Below are 20,752 nucleotides of genomic sequence, written 5' to 3'. Positions count from 1 at the left end.
GTGCGCTATCAATAAGAAAGGAAGGAAAGAAAGAAGAAACAATAGAATCCTGTCCAAACCAACTCAAGATCACTCGACTCACTCACATTTGTACATCATTTTTCTATATTTTTGGGATTTTCATGTTGAATAGGTATAGATTGCTCGTTATTTCATTCAACGTACTTTAGGCTTATCTGTGGACCGTACTTGTTTTTATATATCACATGACTTGCTTCTTCACTTTGAATATTATGAGTTATGTATAAAGAAATGAATTACGATTTTACGGTGTTGATTCGATATTGTATGCAATGTAAAGTGTGATATGACATTTCGACGTCTTTAAGATTGTATGAATAGGGAATTTCAATCTTCGGTAATCAGGTTACTCACTCTTATTCGATCGATTAGATAATTTTGCAATTTCTTACATTCCATTTACACAAGAGTAAGACTCGTTTGTCAACGAGTGGTATTCATCAATCAGCACCTCATCAACACATCAATAAATAGAGTCAAGTCGCAAAATGAAACATAATGGATAAACCCCTTCCAGCCTCTCAAACGAAACATCTGACCAATCTCTCCCACCCACTTCCACCACCTCATTCTAATATCTCAGTAAATTTACGTCAAATCTCCTCTTCTTCCGGTGGTGGGGGGACTGGAACGACGGGTACGACGGGTACGACATTATGGTTATCTGCTCAGATACTTTCTTTATACCTTTCCTCGATTCTGGGTACGAGCACCACATCGAACAATAAGAATAACTGTAATGGTGTTAGAATTAACCGAGATGATGATGATCAGAAGAAGCAAAAAGTGGTCCTTGAATTAGGTAGTGGGATAGGATACACTCCCCTTGTTCTAGCGAACCTGGGTTGGAAAGTGATATCAACAGATATAGAACCTGTTCTGAGTAAAGTGTTAAAACCTAACATCGAATATAATAAACGAATCGTTGGGAATGGAATAGGTGAAATAGAAGTGAAAGAATTAGATTGGCTATATTTTGATCAATCACAAAATCAGAATAATAACGATATCCAAATACCAGATGAGATGAAGTACTTGGGAAAAATCGATATGATCATAATGTCAGATACATTCTATTCCCTCTCTTTGATCCGACCATTATGGAATACCCTCTTATACATCTCTCACTTAAAAGACGACGACAAACCACCAGTGATTTATATATCTTTGGAAAGACGTGATTCACTTTTGATCGATCATGCTTTAGAGACAGGTAAGAAGATGGGATTCGATCTGAAGAAAGTGAACAAGAGTAGATTAACTAAGGAGATTCAGTCTTCTGGATGGGGATGGGAGGGAGAAGATTGGGATGGAGTTGAAATTTGGAAATGTCGTTGGAAGGGTAAATAAAGACATGGATAGATAGATCATGGACCATAAACTCATATCATAGCGACATGTTGTTGTACCAATATATAAGATAAGTATTATCATATTCTATGCATGATTATTTTGACGAAGATCCAACGTCTATATACAAATGTTTTCAAAGAAGAAAATAAAAAACCCTGAACAACTCGAAATCAAAGACTAAATATCTAATTTACTACCGATTCAACTACTATATCCGATTAAAATCCTTCCTTATCCTTTCTATAAGAGCTCACTCGCTTGCTTACTCTCGGTGGTAAACATCTTTGGGAGAAACACCACCCTGTCCTCGTTTAATGCTATAACGAAACAACAGTCAGCTCTCATTCTCATTTCGTACAGACTCAACTCACTTTTGTCGTCCCCAAGCCTTGATTCGGATACTTGAGATCTCGATGAATCCAGAGGTAGCGGTAGGTTCGAAACCACCCATCTCGTCCATGGACGAGAACTTGGCATCGTAAAGACCCTCATCGGCATCTCGTCCTTCTACAATGACGTTACCCTTGTACAACTTCAATCGGACCAAACCGTTGACGGTCTTCTGAGAAGCGGGGATAGCGGCAGTGACGAATTCTCTCTCGGGTGAGAAGAAGAAACCGTTGTATAGGATTTGAGAAAGTTGAGTGGTGATGAATTGATCTCGTAAAGCCCGGACATTTCGATCCAAAGTCAAACCTTCCAAGTCCATGTGAGCTACTCGAAGGATGGTAGCGGCAGGTGATTCGTAACAACCTCGAGATTTAACACCGATGAATCGGTTCTCTACGATATCGATTCGTCCGACACCGTGTCGTCGAGCAAGAGCATTGAGGGTAAGGAAGATGTCGACGGCATCGGTGACTTCCTTCTTGTCGGCAGGGAAAGTGACCTTCACTGGGAGACCTTTGGAGAATTCAATGTGGACTTGTTCAGGGGTTTCAGGGGCTTTCTGAGGAGAAGTGGTGAGCTTCCACATGTCATCGGGAGGAGTTTGGTTGGGGTCTTCGAGGATACCAGCTTCGTAAGAGATGTGGAAAAGGTTTTCATCTGCGACATGTGTTAGCTGAGTTTGCCTCGAAGAAAAGAAGCAGAAGAAAGCTCACCAGTTGACCATGGTTTAGCGGCAGTCTGGGTTACTGGGATTCCGTTCTTGGCAGCGTATTCGAGAAGAGCCGATCGACCGGCGAATCGCTCGTAGAATTCTAAAAATTCATATATAAGCTGTCATGTGGTTCTTGTTTGTGCATCAAACACTTGCTTACCAGGTAATCGCCAAGGAGCAATGACCTTGATGTTAGGAGCGAGACCGTAAAAGGCAAGTTCAAATCGGACTTGGTCGTTACCCTTACCGGTACAACCGTGAGAGACGTAGTCACATCCTTCCTTGACAGCAGCCTCGATCATACCTCGGGCGATGACAGGTCGAGCGAGGGAGGTACCGAGAAGGTAGACGTTCTCGTAGATGGCGTTACATTGGACGGCGGCTGCAACGAAGAATTATGAGCTATGTTGCAAGTGTGCCCAGAAAACAGAGTAGTTAGCTTACGGTAAATGAGCTCCTCAACGAATTCTCGCTTCAAGTCAGCAAGGTGGAAGCCGACGGCGCCACATTTGAGAGCTTTAGCTCGAGCAGCTGCGAAGTCCTACGCAACGATCATTTTGTCAGGATCAGATGATTCAGGCGAAATTTTCTGCAGCCGAGACCTCGCTTACCTCTTCTTGACCAACATCAGCCATGTAAGCTACGACTTCGTAACCTTGCTCAATAAGCCAGAGGAGGATACATGAAGTGTCTATAGTGAATTGCAAGCAAATAGACAAATGGCGTGAGCTAATTTGCTCTGCAACTTATACTGGGTGGGCAAGGTGAGAGGGTGACTCACCAAGACCACCAGAGTAGGCGAGGATGACCTTGCCCTTCTTTTCACCGGAAGCGACCATTTTGATTTTACGGAAGATAAAGCTGCATAACATATACAAAACACAATAACAAATAAAAGGTAAATCATCCAACGTTCAAGGTGAAGAGACCAGATAGAGAGAATAGAAGGGGAAAAAGGATTAGACGTCAGCGATATTACTTTTATATTGTGATTTGACGTGATATGCGGTGTAAGGAAGAGGAGAATCAGACATCCAAGGAAGAAAAAAACTTCAATTTAGCATCGCCTAATTTCTCCAACCTTGATCTACCGACTGCTCGGTCCCTTCAATCAACAATCTAGTCGTCCCGAAGGATTTTCGAATGAGGTTTTCTGGGTGAGCCCAAAGTCGAGGAATTCCCAACAACGCTCAACGAGAGGTTCAACTCGGAACGAAGAGGAACTGCAACTCAGTTATGGAGGTAGAAAAAGACTGAAAAGAAAGAAGGAACAAACTCCCCGCGAAAGGAGGACGCGTTCAGTGGAAACTGCGTATGGTTTTAAAAAACATTTCATCATAGAGAGTCTCAGTGGAACAGGGTGTGGTGAGGTGTGATGTAAGAGAGCGCAAGAGATATAGATGACTTACAGAGGATACGAAAACGAAAGTAAAGAACGGTTTCTGTTTTTGACAAAACAAGTTTGAAGTCAGCACAAGCCATTTCATCCAAAATTTTTCATTTAAGAAGCGTTTAAATGAGATAAAGTGATCAGACAAGAGCGCTGGCAAGCGCCAATAGCCCGTCTTCCTTGTTTGCACAGAGAAGAAGGGGATCCAGACACACTCCCGCGAAGGAGGGTCCTAACTCGTTCGCCATGGTCGATTAGACGGGGAGAGAATAGAAGGTCATCACGTCGAGGTTGGGGCGATAAGATTGCAGAAGGGGTTTGCGGGGAGAAGGAGTAGCGAAGAGATGAAGATTGTACTCACCTAAGAAGAACCTGTTCCAATTGATGTTTCTAATTTACGTTGAAGGAGAAAGAGAGAGAAAGAAGAAGAGAAGAAGATACCAGAGCTATTATTTATCCCTTTCAAATCCAAAATTCTTGAATTTTAGATTGACTCGGTTGGGAGGAGAGATAACAGGTTAGTGCGGCAATTCCGGATCACCCCGAGTGTGGCACTCTCTAGCGGTGGAGGCAGACCACACAGATGATCTCGGAATAGCTCGTAGCTCGCTGACGACTACTGTCATGGATGGAAGATGAGATCGAGATATATATCTACAACTAACTTGTGATTCCTTCACTGCTGGTGGACACTGATCAAAAGAACAAGCCTTCAACTATCATCATGCCTGCACCACCGTTCGGAACAGCCTCAGCATATACCGATTCCTTTCCCGCCCCGCCACCTAGGCAGGTGACCGTCACGGCAGAAACATGTTTCAACCTATCTGTGTTTCGAGGTGAGTTTCCTATCGTTGACTGCTCGAACACAGGCGTGAACAACTCATAGATGACAAGAGGCTCGATGACTGATACTTTGTGATGGTGTTTAGATATCGTTCGACAATATCGTAAATTGGACGATCAAATTATAATCCGACTGAATCGAGCCCAAGCTCAACTCCGAGATCAAGATCGACTAGGATCAGGGGTGGAACATATGAATGGATCGGAGGGGATGTGCGCAAAGATATGGACTGAAATAATGGGTGGGTTAAGTCAACTCTTTGTAACCATCACCAAGGAGGATGGTGGATTAGCTGATTGATTGATGGTTGAGAGTGTAGCTGGCTGGGCACATCGTCAGACGTTGTTGACGTACTGTTCAACAACCGTTAAGGACAGTGTGAATAACAAAATTCAAGTCGATCAGGATCCCAAGGTCAGCACACCGAGGTGGGAGAGGGGTATAAAGGAGGAAGAAGTATTGGTAAATTACCGCTTTCTCAATTCATACAAATAGCTGATCGATGATCGATGGGATGTAACAGGCCGATCAGCTAGAGAGCGAGGAAGGTATAGAAGCTATCATACGTAAAAGGACGTTGGATGGTGAGTCCACATCTACCATCTCCTATTCAGCGAATCGGGATTGAGGAGCGTATTGATATGTTTTTTGCCACTCCCTTAGCTTTCAAATCTCGTTGTCCATTCTTCTCTCCTCCCTCATCCGACCAGACAAGTAAACAATGGTGGGATCTGGCAGACCACGGCAAGAAAGGAAGAGGTCCAGATATTATCAATTAATCAATTAGTCAATCTAGTCAATCAAATATCCCATCTCTTCGCTCGTCTACACTATCAACAACATTGTTGTATTTCTATCTGTACGGATCAAGGTTGGAAATCAAAATCAGGTTCATCATGCATATACATACATAAACATAAATGTATATACTATAGTCATCATGATACATATAAAACGTCTCATGAATATTTGACAGATCGTTAAGACACGTTAATCAATTGCTGTATAAATGCCATAGGAGAATGAAGGAAATATGAAGTATAGAGTATTGAACTAGCTTTTGTCTAGTCAGAATCAATAGTTATAGCTTCCTCTTTAGTCCTACCATCGCCTTTATCATTCCCATCATCCTTCTTGTTCTTCTTACTGATACTACCGCTAATCGCATTGTTAGATGTCGATCTTGTCCGTTTACTCGGTAGATTAACTTGATTTTGCGAGACTGATTTGTTCTTTCCGTTCTTGCCGTACTTATAATGCACAACTGGAGATTTGTCCTTGGGGAACAGATTCTCGATCGGTTCGTTCTCCTCTGTTGAAGGGTTCGAAGCTGGAGTTTTTATACCTTCATCTGAACGTTGATGAGATCCGCTGAATTTCGCGAAAAAGTTCTTGTCTTCTTCTATTTCCTCCTGCTCCTCCTCCTCCTCCTGATTTGAGATACCCTCCATGTCAACAGTCATCCTTTCATGGTCGCTTGTGTCTGTGTTTCTATTTCTGCTTGTAGCATTTAGGGGTGACGAGGCGAGCTGGTTGACTGACCGTCTAGGAGAAGATTGTCTAGGTGCACCTTTTCCCAGATTTGCGAATGGACTAGCTTCTATCGGATCATCTACCATACCAGCAAGAACGTCATGATTTTTATCTTCACTCTCTGAAAAGGCGAAACTCAGAGCAGCAGTTACCCTAGAACTAGAAGCAGGAGTAGTTTCCGAAATTTCCTGTAAAGGTGTTCGTTTCGGTCGAAGGTGTTCTACTTCCCTTAATCTATTTTCTCTCTCTTCCGATTCTCTACTTCCCACCCTATTATCGGTGGTAGCATCGCGCTCTGTTTGTTCAAACTGCGATACCCTCTGGTGCACCCTTCCAACTTCGATCGAGCTTCTTCCAGGGGTTTTTGCCGTTCGAGTAGGATTAGGGGGGAAATGACGAACGGGAATATCTTTTTCAGGTGATTTTGAACTCCTAGTAGTTGAGGTAGCAGAAAGTGCACGTCCCCGTAGTTCCGGTGCGATACTTCCTGTTCGACTTCGGGACCTATCGCGTCTTGTTTCAACATCAGGTGTAGGTGATCTAGTCGCCCAGGAAGGACCTTTCTTGCTTGTGTTTGAAGCGCCGCGTGACATAGGTGGTGGTGGTGTCAGACTTGCGCTCTTCTCAGGTTCAGTCGGAACTACTGGTTCGATGGGTGTAGGAAAAGCACCGGGTATCAGATCTTCGGGTACAGTTGAAGATGTATCAGCCATAGGAGGAAATTGTGAAGCTCCGATTGCAGTGACAGATTCAGATTGTGAAGTGTCGATGATTCCTTCCATCTCCATGCCTTGGTCCTGATTCGAGTTCGAGCTCACATCTTTACTTTGCTTCTCGTCAGTTTTGGAGCCTTGAATTATCTTATAATGATCCGCAAGACTACCCAGTATTCCCGCCCATTCGTTTCGCAGACCTTCTGTGTCGTCTTTCCTCCAAGCTTTATTCATTTCATTCACCCATGGCTCGCGTTCAGGTGTATTGGAGAACGGTGGGCGTCGCTAAAAAATCCAATTTGTCACAATGTCAGTCATACCGATATGGCAAGCAGGAGAATTCCTGGAAACATACCTGGACGAATCTCAATACCTCATTAGGATTCTGCAGCAGTTTTTCGGCATAGTGAACCACAAACAGACCACAATCGGAGAAGTTGCCTTGTTGAGGGACCTATTCAATCACTGTCAGCGACACCTCACCTAGGCCAAATACCCGCAGACAGTACGACGTACCTTAGCTTCATGGTATAAGGCATCCACGGGCTCGTATTCTATACCCTTTTTATCCCTCGCTTCATACTTGAGCCACTGATTCAGTTGGTTACCAACGGCCTTATGGGGTCCACCGAGAGAATCGAGGGTGAGTATCCAGGTACTAAACATATAACACATGAGCTCATCACATACTACGAGTATATCGAACGGTAAACTTACTCTTGACTATCTATGATCTGAACATCAGGTCGAGCCTGTGTCTTCTTCACTTGACTTTCACCGGCGGGTTCCTGCGATGCATTGCGAATCTGATTGTTCTGTTCTTGTACCGCCATCATGGTGGACGTCAGGATCGGAGCTCCTCCACCGACAAAATCAACTTCTTCTTCCTGCCCGTTCTCCGAGCTGATGTCCATCTTTTCAACACCACTTGATACTTGGCTCACACGGAGATCAGAGCTTTCCCCTTCGCCATCTCCATTGCTGATGCAATCTAATGGGTCATTTGACATCATCGAAATGTCATTAGTCCTCTCCTGTTCCTCCTCCTTACTGTTTGGTGGTCGAGTGAGTCTGGCTGACAGGGGTTTGCTGGGCCCTGGAGTAGGGTGGCGAGACGGCTGGTCTTCCGTATCACTATTGAGATCCTCAAGATCGGAGTCAGTCACTCTTGGCGGATCGGCCGTTCTCAATTGATCATCGACATTGGCTGCATCTTCCCCATCGTGTTCGCTAGCGGTAGCTCGAGCCCCTGGTTGATGTATCACCGATATCGAGTCGTCTTCTATAGGTTTGGGACGGAGGATACCACTGGGATTGATAATCACAGCTAAGTACCAATGATAGCTGGTATTCTTCATCAGCATTACCTCTATATACAGAAGTCGAAAAAGCTAGACTCACTTCTCGTTAATTGGTATTACCACGAACCTTTTGCCAAAGATATCTTTCCCTTTGCTCCATTTCTTGACAGATTCGTATCCTGGCCAAAAAGTCTCGCCTTTCTGGGGTCTATATACGATATCAGTTTGTGATGTACTTCATATATGATGATGGAATCTATACTGACCTTTTAGCCCTATTGGATAACCTCTCATAGAAGAATGAGTTGAATAGATGCACTTGATCCCTTCGCCTCTCCTCCAGGTTAAACAGTACATGCCTATGATATCAAAGCCAATCTTAGCACTTCCCTGTAGCTATTTGAGCAAAAACACACACCTCAATCCAAACTCGAGCAACGTATCATTTAGGAATTCTTCCGTCTCTATACGTTGAGCATCTCCTATAGTGATGTTTACATCCGCTCGACCAGTAATTGGGTAGGGGAACAACCTAAAGGACGCTCAGATTAGACATCCGCGTGTTGTGCTACCAGGAATGCTCACAATTCATTACGATCACCAATAAACCGCGACGGTTTGCTGGGTCTAGCTACAATGCTGTTTTCTGGTTGTCCAGTATCGGAGTCCTCCAGATCGTGTACAGTCTTTGCCGTGTTTCGAATACTACGACGGGGCTGTGGCTTAGGAGCGGGTGGACTGATGGCATCTCGAGTAAGCAACGTCTATAGCTAGGAGAGGTAAACAACTTACAAGACCAACTTCGTCTGGGTGCTATTGTCTTCTGCCTTGTCCTTGCTGCCACTTTTAGGGGGACGTGAGGACTCTTCATCTTTCGCCGATGATTTCCTGGGTCCTCTGGGTCGTAAGCCTGGTCCCTCTACCTCCTTTTGCAATTCAGCTTTCTGCTTCTGACGTCTCGCCTCGTCCGCTCGTGATCTAGTATCCCGCGACTGGATGTTACATGACGAACGTAAAGTTTCGCATGCTCTCACACTGCGCGACAACTCGTCAGCAACGGTCTTTTGAAAGGAGAGGGGCAAGTCCTACTCCAAGATATTTCGCTTCTTTTCCAAATGCACGAGATCCACCCCTAGAGCGTCTATAAGGGTTTTCGAACTTTCACCGGGTTTGAGAGAAAGACAAATACTTGGGGATGCGTCAATGCCTTGATCTACGATAGTGCTTGAATCAGTCAATCAATCAGGACGATCACTCGAATTTGTCACCTACAATTTGCACTACCTCCAGCAGCTAACAGCTTCACTATACTCCTTTCAGCCAAAGGCCTCACTGTTGACACCGTCAATATCATGAACGGACAATCCTTAGCGTTGCATGTCTGAGAGCATCGATAATCAGCTTTGATGTGGCGCAAATATACAGCGGGGACAACTTCACTCACATCAGCCTGACTAATATCGCCGAGGTTGATATCCCACCATTCTATTGAAGGGCCTACAGTACCAGAGACCATCAACGCATCGTTTTTGAGTTGCATAGCATTGACTTTGAGCCTTCGATCTGGAACGAGCCATGCCATTGTGACATCTGCACTGGCCTGTTCGGAAGTTGGGCGGGTTAGGTTCCGGTGACCAAAGGCAGACGGTATCACATCCGGCGGTCTTGTCATTCGATCTTTCAGGGTTTGTCGGGCAGGTGTAGGTTTCTGGAAAATCATAACACCCTTAAGCTTTTACACCTCATGGTCGTATGAGAGATGAATAATTGACTCACCTGCGCATGCTGCAATGGGACTTTGCCATCCTTGCCCTGCATTCTACTGTGTTTAGGCTTCCTCTCGGTTTTCTCGCCCGATCGACTTATCGTATCATTGATCAAGGACCGCTGCCACTGATTTGACGACTTGTGCTTCGGGGCTTGTCCTTTGCCTGGACCATCTCCTGGATCATCATCGTCGTCGGGAACCTCATATATCTTCTTCCTATTCATATCTGCTTTGAATGTCCCATTTGGATTTCTGATAGGATCCGATTCCGGTTCCGGTTGCAATGGCAGACCAGAACCAGAACCTTTCGTAGGACTGCTGTTCGCATGATATCCATTATCTCTCATCTTCTCTTTTCCTTTTCCAGTAGATGGCTGCTGAGGTGATCGTAGATTATAAGCTTGAGCTGATCTTTTTGTATAATCGGTACTGGATGCTCGTCGATGATCTGAAGAAGAAGGTTTATGGGGTGATGCGCCCCTTGAACTACTAGGCACGACCTGATGATCTTCATCACTTTCTAGAGTGTCGAAATCTATGACCTCTTCTGGTGTGCGCAACTTCGATGGCGATGATATCTGTTTGCGGTTTTTTGAAGGACCAGCACGAGGGGTGGATGAAGCATCGGGAGGTTGAGACAGATGGGCAGGAATCCGCTGGGGTTTACCGAGAGCGACTCTTGTCTGATGCTGGCGTGATGGGGTAACGGATGTGGTGATGTTGGACGATGGCCCAGCTAGCTGCTGTCGACTTCGATTGACATCTTGAGTGGTATGTTTTGTCGTAGGGGAAACACCAACATTTCTGTTGTCCATCCTATTCATACCAGGGTTGAAAGGACTTCCCGTCCCTGCATTACGGCCTTCCGACTTTCTATTTTGCATATCTTTCCTCTGTTTCTATGAGATATTCAGAACACGTAAGACAAAAATGTTTATCGAGGTCACACAGCATAGTTCTCAACTTACGTGCAAGTCTCTTCTCAAGGCAGTCATCTGTTCGTGTGGTAGGTCTTTACTTCTAATCATACACATCCTTTCAGTTTCAACCTCAATGATCAAGAGCCGTGAAGGTAGATGTCACTTACTCTTGAGGTGTACTAGTACTACCAGCAGGCCACCGACCACTAAAGTTGGATGGCGGTGATGGTTTACTTCTTCTCGTCCTTGTGCCTGCGGGTGTCTCTATTACTTCAGGTTCTTCATAGACCTCAAGGTCATCTGATGCTACTTGTTGAATTCGTTGGGCAGCTTGACGGACTCCTAGACCCTCCATATCGACATGACAAAGAGGAAGAGGAGGAGGAAGTAGGATAACCTGGTTCCAGTAAGGGTCAGTTCAACTCAGCTAGCGATTCAGATACGGCATTGATAAGGGTGCACTCACAGATATCTAAAGTAGCTTCCTTCCCTCCTTGCATAGGTCAATCCATTACTTGATGCGTTGTGTAGAGGAATGGTTCATAGTCGGGTATTGATGAAGATAGAAGCTCAATGTTCGAGTTGAACGCGGGTTGACCGGTTGACGTGTGATTGCGGTACGGCAAAACAGCACACGGGGCCTTCGTTTCCACGTTGTAGCTACACCTATCTGCTGGTTTTGATTTCGAGATGCTGGCTGTTGGGTAGGGAGGGTCGAATAGAGTATGTAAATCTAATTGAAGTCTAAGGAGAGGTGAAGATACAGAATAGGATCACGAGTGATTTGCTCGGACCTAAAAGTAAAATCAACCAAAGGAAACAAGAGTGGAGGTAAACCAAAACACAACTCGGTCTCGGTACATCAACTTGCTTCTGCTTCTCTTTCTCCTTCTTTCTTCATTGCAAGCTCAAAACATCGCTCAATGGAAGAGCTCACCTCAGCAGAAGCAGCTGCATCTCAGCAATGGCCTTCTGCACCGGTATATGATTTCGAAAAAAACCCCGCTTCTTCGATCAGGTTAGACGCGAGAGAGTTCGAAGCCGAAGTCAAAGGGAATTTCTGGAGGTCTGCCAGATGGTATGTCATATCCTATCTTTCCTCCTATAGGGTGCGAGTCGAGATTGTCGTACTGATATACGTGGCGTGTATAGGTGCATGGACGGTTCAGCTACCCTATCGACTACCGAAGATAGGACCATACGAATACATACGTGAATTACCTTTTGTTGTACCATTAATGCAGACCCGACGTAGCTGACGAAATCATCTCACTACAGAGTCAACGATGATTCTTCCTTCGAGACTCGATCGTTCCACCAGCCTGATGCCATTCACTCGACATTATGGTATCCCTCTGCTACCCTTTCCACACCAGAGACGTTTTGCTTCGTGGCTTCGATAAGGGATACACCGGTCAGATTGATAGACGGAACTGATGGAAGAGTGAATAGCTCATAGCGCTGAATTATCTTCCAGCTGACTGATCATGCGGCTGTAGGTACGAGCAAGCTATCCAATTATCGATCATCGAGAGAGATTCATCGCCCCTCATAGTCTGGCTTTCAATCATACCGGTACAAAGTGAGCTGTTGTCTATTTCATCTGGTCTCCCAAATCGCTGACGAGGTAGTAGATTATACTGTGGGTGTGAGAACTCCATCGAGGTATTTGATATCTCTTCGCCTGGGTACGATCAAGGCGAAAGGTTGAAATTGATTTATGCCAAGAAAGAGAAAGGCGGACAGAAAGGTATGTCATATCTGATCATACCGACCTTGCTGTCCAACTATTGCCCGTCTCCAATTATTTGAGAACTTTACCGTATCTTTACACCTGTTGGAATATACAGTGAAGCTGATCTGATCCTGAAATGCTTGAATAGGCATCATATCAGCTCTATCATTTTGTCCAGATCACTCAGGAACATTCGCAGCTGGTACATACTCCAGTTCAAGTTCTGTATCGTTATATTCGGAAGATACGGGTTCTACCCCTTTAGCACATGTCGAGGGGTTGGTAGGTGGTGGCGTGACACAGGTGAGTTTCGCCTCCCGTTTCTCTTTATCATATATTCCCCTTCCATGACATTTTGACGATATCCGATTAATCATATACAGAGCGATATACTGATCCTGAGATAGATCGGCTGGCATGCTCTCAATCCAACTATCATGTTCATCTCCTCGAGGCGTTCATCGAGTATACAGATATACGATACCCGTGATTTATCTGCTCCTCTTTCATCTTTCGAGAGGAGTGGTTCAACCAATCAGAGGATTGGGTTTGACGTGGATCCGTGGGGAAGATATTTATCATCTGGTGATGAGGTGGGCCTCGATGCTCTAATCCTTCAATGCATCTTTCAGTCACTGAAATTGTACTTTCTACTAATTGTATGTCGTTTGATTTGACATAGACTGGAATGGTGAGAATCTGGGATATCAGTACTATGGACATAAAACCTATATTCGAAGAGAAACTACATCAAGGTATGTAAACATTACTTATATCTACGAAATTTGTTTAGCTAATGGTATAGGATGTGTGGGATAGATGCCGTTGGATCAGTCCAGTTTCACCCTTTCCAACCGCTCTTACTCACCTGTTCGGGATCGAGAAAACATCTTCAGAATGAATATGAAGATGACGATGAGTCTGCGTCCAGTGAATCTGAAGAGGAATCGGAAGATGAAAGTGGTTCTGAAGATCGTGCAACTTCCGGTGTACAAAGGGGGTATCCTCGACCCTTCGATGCGACTTTGCGAATATGGTCGATGAATGGTCAAGCAGGACGAGATACTACCAATAACGAATTGAGTACTGCACCAGCATAATCTGAAGGATTATTTGGACAAAGTGAATACTCGCTATGGAACAGCACTCAATGAGCAGAGCTAAGGTATATCAACTGTATCAAGACAACTCCTACGAGTCCAAGTGGGAAGAATCTGGAATATCATGGATATCTTCCAAATCACAGCGGATCAATTCATCCATGATTTGTATCATATCTATACATACCCAAATTACGCGATCGACCTACTCTACTCGTTCAACACATAAATCGTTACCGCCAAACCCAAAGCCGCAAACGCAATCAACCCCGCACTTGCCCAAATCAAGATATCACCTAACACCTCATTTATATTTCCCATGGCAATAGCATCCCTCGAAGCTACTTCCAACTCTTTACCCAAAGTGTTCAAACTGAACTTATCTTCTACTCTCTTCCTAGCAGATTTCGAAATAGTTTCGCGATCTTGGTCGGATAGATGCAACAGTACCGAAAGGGCTTTTGACCATTCCGTTGGATTAGGTGATTCGAGGAATCCCGTACCTTCGTCAGGGTTCTGTTCGTAATCTATGATAGTTTCTGTTGGACCACCTGAATTTACAGCCAGGACCGGAATGCCGCATGACATAGCTTCTAATGGGACTATACCGAAATGTTCATTCGAAGGAGTATATAACAATCCTCTTGTATTTGAGGAAGTCAATAGATGACTTCTTTGTTTGTTAGTGAAATTCAAGATGAACAAAACTTGAGTGTTGTACATTGGTGGGATTGGGATAGGATCGGTAGATGAGATGGTATGATGTCGAAGGGATAGTTCGTTACATAGTGTTTCGAGGTTTTTGAGTGTGGTGAGGTTATCAAGTTCATCTTTGTCGTATCCACCTATTTATGAAGCATTGCATTGAATTGGATTAGCTTAGGGGACAAAAAATGATATAAAGGTAGGACGGATGTTCACCTCCAAGCACTAATCTCAGATTGTCAAATTCATCATCAGATACCAATCCATCATCTCTGAGCTTTGCGAAACTTCTGATAGCTAGAGCGACATTCTTCTTAGCTTCGAATCGATTGAATGAAAGCAATGTTGGTCGATCACTTCGCAATTATCAGCGGATGTATCACTTGGTTTTTCTCAATATCGAACATTGTGGCTTGACGCTGGAGTTACTGGGAAGATAGTTGATAACTCACGACGCGATCAATACAATCTCCGGATCAACCTTTTCCTTGCCTTTTCCCTTTCCTTTCTTCTGCGTGGATGTTTGGTAATTATCTACATCTATACAGGGATAAACTACCCTTGGAGGTCTTTTGGCCAATGATGGAAATACTTTGGAATATACTCCAGAGGTAAAATTCGAGTTGGATAAGATTATATCTGATTGACCTATTCAACATATACATACACGATTGAAATATCAGTCATACTTTGGCAGAAAACAACGATAGTTTTTCTTCGCGTGGGAGGGCATGAAAGTGTGTGATGATGATCAGTGGACATACCAGTAGTGAATTCCTCCAACTTATCAATAGGCCATCTATATAACCTCTTTAACAATCCTGTCTTCTTTCTTTCCACTTTCTTCTCATTTTCATCGATATTTATCTCCCATCCACCTGATAAGAGTTTATCGGGGAAATGACAATAAAATACAACCCTCGTACCTGTCATGAGTCTGATCAGGGGGATAGAAACTGATTGTTGATCTACTATAAATACGTCGAATGGTTTTAATGGTGCGAGCGGATTAAAGAATACAGCTGGTTCTGGCCAATGAATAGAAAGGATCAAGAGGATCGATAAGAGTAATGAACGAAGGATTGAAAATACTATCGTTAATGGAACAGTAGAGGTGAGAGAACGAGGGATTGATGAGCCCAAGACGTGTACCTTGAGTGTACCTACATACCGTACCATATCAGCGATAAATCTCATTTGCATTCCAGGTGACGAAAGATGGTATGATCACTTACCATCCCTTGTCTCCTCGAAACACCTCTTGGGATCATGTCTCGAAGTGAACATCACCACTTCATGGCCTAGATTCTGCAATGATACAGCAGCGTCCACTACCAACCTCTCTGCGCCGCCTGTAATGTGACAGCAACTAATCAGTTTATGAAACGTATTTAGGATGGATGGATAGCTATCGGAGTCGGGCTCACCTATACCGAGGTCAGGATGTATGAAACCTATTCTCAGCTTCTCTGGCTGCTTTACGGGAGGTGCCATGCTGACGAATGCTCTGATGCTGAATTGCTTTGCTTTGCTTCTGGGTATTTGGTTGTACTAGATGTAAGTCAGCGCAGTATAAGTGGTACTCGAGTAGTAGTGGACTTGAGCTGGGTTGACTTTCGGACGTGGACGTCATATCACCACGTGACCCAAAGGATATTTAAAATGGGATCATCAAATAAATGATATTTTCGATCAACCCCTTTGTGTTCTGTCATTTCTTGCCTCCATCTCGACGGTTCAACCTGCAATTCACGATTCACAAGCTGACTGATCCACCTATCTATACTCAGTTGGACTAGACTGCTCAAGTGTCACAGACTATCGGAGTAGAAGCAGTCAACTGGAGGCTTCGCAAAATGGCATCAGCTACAACGGCTCTTCCGAGCTCATCGAAACCTCATCCACCTATCACGATCCTCAAAAGGGCTCGAGCAGATGTCCCCTTAGCTCAGAATAAGTTTCTGAAGAAGACTGCTAGAGGAAAGGTTCTGAACAGTATGTGATGCCCATACCTTCTCATCAGCTGTCCATCTGGGTATCGAAATAGAATACAGCTGATATATTGATATATAGTCTTAAGAGAAAGATATCTACGAGATGATATACCATGTGGATTCGAGGGATGTAAATTATGTGTAGACTTCCCAGGATATCGACCTGTCTTACCAACCAAAGGTTATACCCAGCATACCAAATATGGTGATGGACAATGGTTAGTAATAGATACGAATATAGTATTACATCAGGTAAGCTCTCGATCATGCTGTGAAAGTAATATCCAGCTTATTTCCTTCTTTCGCGCAGATCGATCTTCTCACTGCTTTACCACCTTCTCTACCACTCATCATACCTTCGACTACAATGAGGGAAACCAGACATCGATCATTACCTTTATATAACAGATTGCAACAGGTCATACAAGATGAAGATAGGTGTATATGGGTATGGTGGAATGAGGAAAGGCGTGAAACTGCTACGTTACCGAAAGAAGGAGAAGACCAAGATAAAGAAAGCATAAACGATAAAAATGATCGAGGCGAGTTGGCATTTTCATTACACCAAGTAGGAGAAACAAGCTTATAGGTTCATTGTGATTCATTATATATAGCTATTCGACAAACGTTACATTTCTACCCTTCTCATCTCTCACAATCAACTTCGAAATTCCCAAAACTCATCTTGCTTACCGATGATAGACGGAGTAGAGAGATTGCGGATGGAGAGGGATTACTGGCAATCTCAGCTAGGGATTATGTAGATGGAATGCTAGGTGAAGAAAGAGAAAGATTGGTCGATCTGGTCGTTGGAGGTGTGGATGAAGTCTCGGTAGGGGACAAGAAAGGAAAGAGGATCTATCAAGATGTCAGTGTTGAACGAACTACTTGGTGGTAAGGTTGACGGAGCAGCTGACCATCGCGGTATTATCATTCTAGTATCTACCTCAAGATACTTTACTTGCTGGTGTTAAGACTGGAAGATACCATCAAGGGCATTTCAATGCTAATCAATATAATTATTTAGAAGTGAGCTTATGATGTACCTCTGATTTTTGATCGTAACGGCTCACAATATTCTTTCAACTTTAGGGTACCGTCAACGTTCCTGGTCTCAATAAGCCTGTATTGCTCGTTGGACGGGAGGCCATGAACCGATCTGTCAATGGTGATGTAGTAGTAGTGGAGATCTTACCTGAATCAGAATGGAAGGCGCCTGGAACGGAAGTTGTAGATCAAGATTGTAAGCTGATTTCCCCTTCTCTGTGGTATGACTCCACAGCTGACTTGGACCTCAGTGGCCCTTCGAGACGATGATGCAGATGATGACGAATCACCTGGACTTGCTGAGAAAGAGATCGAAAAGTCAAAAGCAGAAAAGATGGATGTTGATGAAGAGACCAAGCGGAAACCCAAGGACATCTTACCGACTGGTAGAGTAGTAGGCGTAGTCAAGAGAAATTGGCGAGCGTGAGTTGGACCCTTCTTCTTATGAAAGAAGACACTGTGCTCATCTTGGCGCTTCAAATAGTTATGTATGCCACCTCGATCGATCCTCATTATCCGAAGCAGCCCTAACATCTCTTTCTCAACAAACCGTATTCGCCACACCCTTATCAACCTCCTTACCTCGTATCAGATTACGTACCCGTCAAGCACCATCTCTCATCGACCAAAAAATCCTCGTCACTATAGACTCATGGTCTGTCAACTCTAGATATCCCGATGGTCATTTCGTCAGATCGTTAGGTAAAGTAGAATCAAAAGAAGCTGAACAGGAGAGTCTGTTGTTGGAATACGAAGTTCCGTATAGACCGTTTGGTAAAGCAATTCTAAACTGTTTACCTGAAGAAGGAGATCAGTGGAAGGTACCTCCTAAAGCAGCGGAAAATCTGGAATGGAGAGATAGAGAGGATTTGAGAGATTTGATTGTTTGTAGTATTGATCCTCCAGGTACGTTGTTTTCAGCTGACCGTCACTTCCCATCGTACGAACAACATGCTGATTCCTTTATTCACCGGTTCATAGGTTGTCAAGATATAGATGATGCGTTGCATGCTAGGAGATTGCCTAATGGTAATATCGAAGCTGGTGTTCGTGAGTATGAATCTCATCAGCTGAGTTTCGAGCAGTTCGTGGCATCATGCGAGCTTCCTAGCTGACAACGAACTTGACCAGACATCGCCGATGTATCGCACTTTGTACATCCCGACAACCCAATGGATTCCGAAGCTGCTTCTCGAGGAACTACGGTCTATCTCGTCGACAAGCGTATCGATATGTTACCTTCATTACTCGGTACCAACCTTTGTTCGCTGAGACCTTTTGTCGAAAGATTAGCGTTCTCGGTGATTTGGGTGAGTCGTTCGAAGTAGACTGCGCATATAGTCAACTCACGATCGTTATAACAGGAAATGAACGAAAATGCCGAGATAATTAAAGTACGATTCGTCAAATCGGTTATCGCTTCCAAGGAAGCTTTCACCTATGAAGCAGCTCAACTTCGAAAAGATGACAAGTGAGCTCGAAGCTGGTACTTTCTCCGGATTTGCAGAGCTGACAGGTATTTGGTAGATCTCTCAACGATTCATTGACCCAATCAATCCGTTTACTAAACACGCTCGCCATCAAATTGAAAGAAGGTCGTATGAAAGCTGGTGCTCTGTCATTATCATCACCCGAGCTTAAGATACACTTGAACTCTTCGGAAAGTACTGAACCAATCGATGTCGAACAGAAACAACAGAGGGAAACGAATAGCTTAGTAGAGGAATTCATGTTGTTAGCGAATATCAGTGTGGCTGCGAAGATCCAAGAGACTTTCCCCGCTACGGCTGTTCTAAGGTGAGTCATCATTGTCTGCGATTCCCCTTTTCTTTGAACCAGACCCGCTGGTCCGTTGAACATCGACTTGACGAACTTGATCTTAGACGACATTGTCCACCACCTAAGACGAATTTTGAAGCGTTACAAGATATCCTACAGAAGCGCAAGAACATGACGCTGGATGTGTCCAGTTCGGGCGCTTTGGCTAAATCATTAGATGCTTGTGTTGTGAGTCAATGTATACTGATCTTCGAATGTCACAGAGGCTTATTGATGTTGTTCTTTTGTGTGACATGTAGGATCCCAAAGAACCTGAGTTCAACACCCTCGTCAGAATCATGGCTACTAGATGTATGTTATCTGCCGAGTACTTCTGTTCGGGAAGTGTCTCGAAAGAGACGTATGGCCATTATGGTTTGGCTAGTCCGATATATACGCATTTCACTGTAGGTTGAACATCATTTCGCAATCGATTTCTGCCTTACGATCAAGATCGATTTGAGGTAATCGGTGGGTAATGGGTATATATGCTGATGTATCTTTTTATAGTCCCCAATCCGACGATATGCGGATGTATTAGCCCACCGACAATTAGCAGCAGCCATCAATTACACCCCTCTACACCCATCTTTACAATCCAAATCGCATGTTGAGAAGACCCTGAATGTGGTTAACAAGAGACATAGGTTGGCTCAAATGGCCGGTAGAGCCAGTGTAGAGTTTTATGTAGGATTGGCATTGAAGGCTAGAGGTGAGAAGACTGGGAATGCAGATGCGACTAGCGGAAAGAGTAGTAGGGAAGAGGCTTTTGTCATTAGGACTTTTAAGAATGGTTTGGCTGTCTTCGTGTCGAAGTGAGTGATCCCACTCTTTTCCCGTCGTGATATTGATTTGAGTATTGAGCTGTACTGATCTATCTGTGATGCAGACTTGGTTTAGAAGGTTTGATAACTTTCAAAAAGGATTTACATACGTTTGATCCTGAGAACTACACGATCACGATCCCAAGCAGTAAAGGTGAGATCAGTGTATCGGTATTTGATAAGATCACGGTGGATATCAGCATCGAGAAGGATCAAAACACCCAGAGAGGTAAAGTCAAGGTGAGTCGTCTGTCAATCTGCTGTGCAGTACGTTTACTGATCAGGATGAGTTTTGATGTAGATGGTCATGGTTGGACCTGTGTCTTCAGAGGACTTGTAATTTGCTCAACTTGACATCAAGTATACGTATGCATCACATATGAATATATAATTCGCTTGTACTCATAGAACAAGGTTTCAGCTTGGACCTTCTGGGGGACCAACCGATAAAACTTCCGATCAAACCCATTCAACCAACGTCCTTTACTCGTACGGACATCACTGCGGGGTGTTTTTCAAGTTGGATTATAATCTACATCCACATCCAACCCATACTAACATTCAATGATAAGGTATAAGGA

The 20,752-nt window shown here is 44.0% G+C and overlaps 7 protein-coding genes across 7 annotated transcripts; 4 read left to right on the top strand and 3 right to left on the bottom strand.

The window, feature by feature from the left end:
* Positions 1-519: 519 nt before the first annotated feature.
* On the top strand, positions 520-1,371 carry L199_007370 (uncharacterized protein; the record flags this gene model as incomplete). Its single annotated transcript, XM_064893061.1, has 1 exon — positions 520-1,371. One exon carries the CDS (start codon positions 520-522, stop codon positions 1,369-1,371), a length of 852 nt encoding a protein of 283 aa, XP_064749133.1.
* Positions 1,372-1,636: 265 nt separating this feature from the next.
* Positions 1,637-3,315, bottom strand: L199_007369 (argininosuccinate synthase; the record flags this gene model as incomplete). The annotated part of the gene is made up of 7 exons (XM_064893060.1): positions 1,637-1,691; positions 1,746-2,421; positions 2,478-2,576; positions 2,637-2,858; positions 2,921-3,017; positions 3,088-3,167; positions 3,258-3,315. The coding sequence occupies 7 exons, from the start codon at positions 3,313-3,315 to the stop codon at positions 1,637-1,639; spliced, it is 1,287 nt and encodes a 428-aa protein (XP_064749132.1).
* Positions 3,316-4,590: 1,275 nt separating this feature from the next.
* Positions 4,591-5,492, top strand: L199_007368 (uncharacterized protein; the record flags this gene model as incomplete). Its single annotated transcript, XM_064893059.1, has 5 exons — positions 4,591-4,705; positions 4,799-4,954; positions 5,033-5,175; positions 5,237-5,297; positions 5,377-5,492. 5 exons carry the CDS (start codon positions 4,591-4,593, stop codon positions 5,490-5,492), a joined length of 591 nt encoding a protein of 196 aa, XP_064749131.1.
* Positions 5,493-5,777: 285 nt separating this feature from the next.
* L199_007367 (uncharacterized protein) lies at positions 5,778-11,303 on the bottom strand (the record flags this gene model as incomplete). Its single annotated transcript, XM_064893058.1, has 15 exons — positions 5,778-7,244; positions 7,315-7,413; positions 7,476-7,617; positions 7,677-8,303; positions 8,361-8,468; positions 8,527-8,619; positions 8,679-8,792; positions 8,846-8,998; positions 9,053-9,295; positions 9,350-9,473; positions 9,533-9,641; positions 9,705-9,968; positions 10,037-10,927; positions 10,997-11,048; positions 11,116-11,303. The coding sequence occupies 15 exons, from the start codon at positions 11,301-11,303 to the stop codon at positions 5,778-5,780; spliced, it is 4,674 nt and encodes a 1,557-aa protein (XP_064749130.1).
* A 568-nt stretch (positions 11,304-11,871) lies between these two features.
* On the top strand, positions 11,872-13,783 carry L199_007366 (uncharacterized protein; the record flags this gene model as incomplete). The annotated part of the gene is made up of 9 exons (XM_064893057.1): positions 11,872-12,026; positions 12,101-12,160; positions 12,227-12,392; positions 12,448-12,530; positions 12,583-12,698; positions 12,832-12,986; positions 13,091-13,276; positions 13,366-13,438; positions 13,503-13,783. The coding sequence occupies 9 exons, from the start codon at positions 11,872-11,874 to the stop codon at positions 13,781-13,783; spliced, it is 1,275 nt and encodes a 424-aa protein (XP_064749129.1).
* A 210-nt stretch (positions 13,784-13,993) lies between these two features.
* Positions 13,994-15,982, bottom strand: L199_007365 (uncharacterized protein; the record flags this gene model as incomplete). The annotated part of the gene is made up of 6 exons (XM_064893056.1): positions 13,994-14,628; positions 14,705-14,844; positions 14,941-15,136; positions 15,253-15,651; positions 15,724-15,840; positions 15,916-15,982. 6 exons carry the CDS (start codon positions 15,980-15,982, stop codon positions 13,994-13,996), a joined length of 1,554 nt encoding a protein of 517 aa, XP_064749128.1.
* A 362-nt stretch (positions 15,983-16,344) lies between these two features.
* L199_007364 (uncharacterized protein) lies at positions 16,345-20,511 on the top strand (the record flags this gene model as incomplete). The annotated part of the gene is made up of 17 exons (XM_064893055.1): positions 16,345-16,483; positions 16,562-16,734; positions 16,793-17,024; positions 17,097-17,350; positions 17,422-17,511; positions 17,575-17,725; positions 17,781-17,952; positions 18,014-18,435; positions 18,511-18,579; positions 18,661-18,839; positions 18,894-19,000; positions 19,057-19,326; positions 19,413-19,536; positions 19,608-19,754; positions 19,858-20,162; positions 20,237-20,411; positions 20,473-20,511. 17 exons carry the CDS (start codon positions 16,345-16,347, stop codon positions 20,509-20,511), a joined length of 3,048 nt encoding a protein of 1,015 aa, XP_064749127.1.
* Positions 20,512-20,752: the final 241 nt, after the last annotated feature.

This window comes from Kwoniella botswanensis, chromosome 2 (genome assembly GCF_036426115.1).
Source record: "Kwoniella botswanensis chromosome 2, complete sequence".
Lineage (NCBI taxonomy): Eukaryota > Fungi > Basidiomycota > Tremellomycetes > Tremellales > Cryptococcaceae > Kwoniella > Kwoniella botswanensis.
The sequence above is the reverse complement of the archived record's forward strand: the minus strand, read 5'-3'. Positions and strand labels throughout refer to the sequence as shown.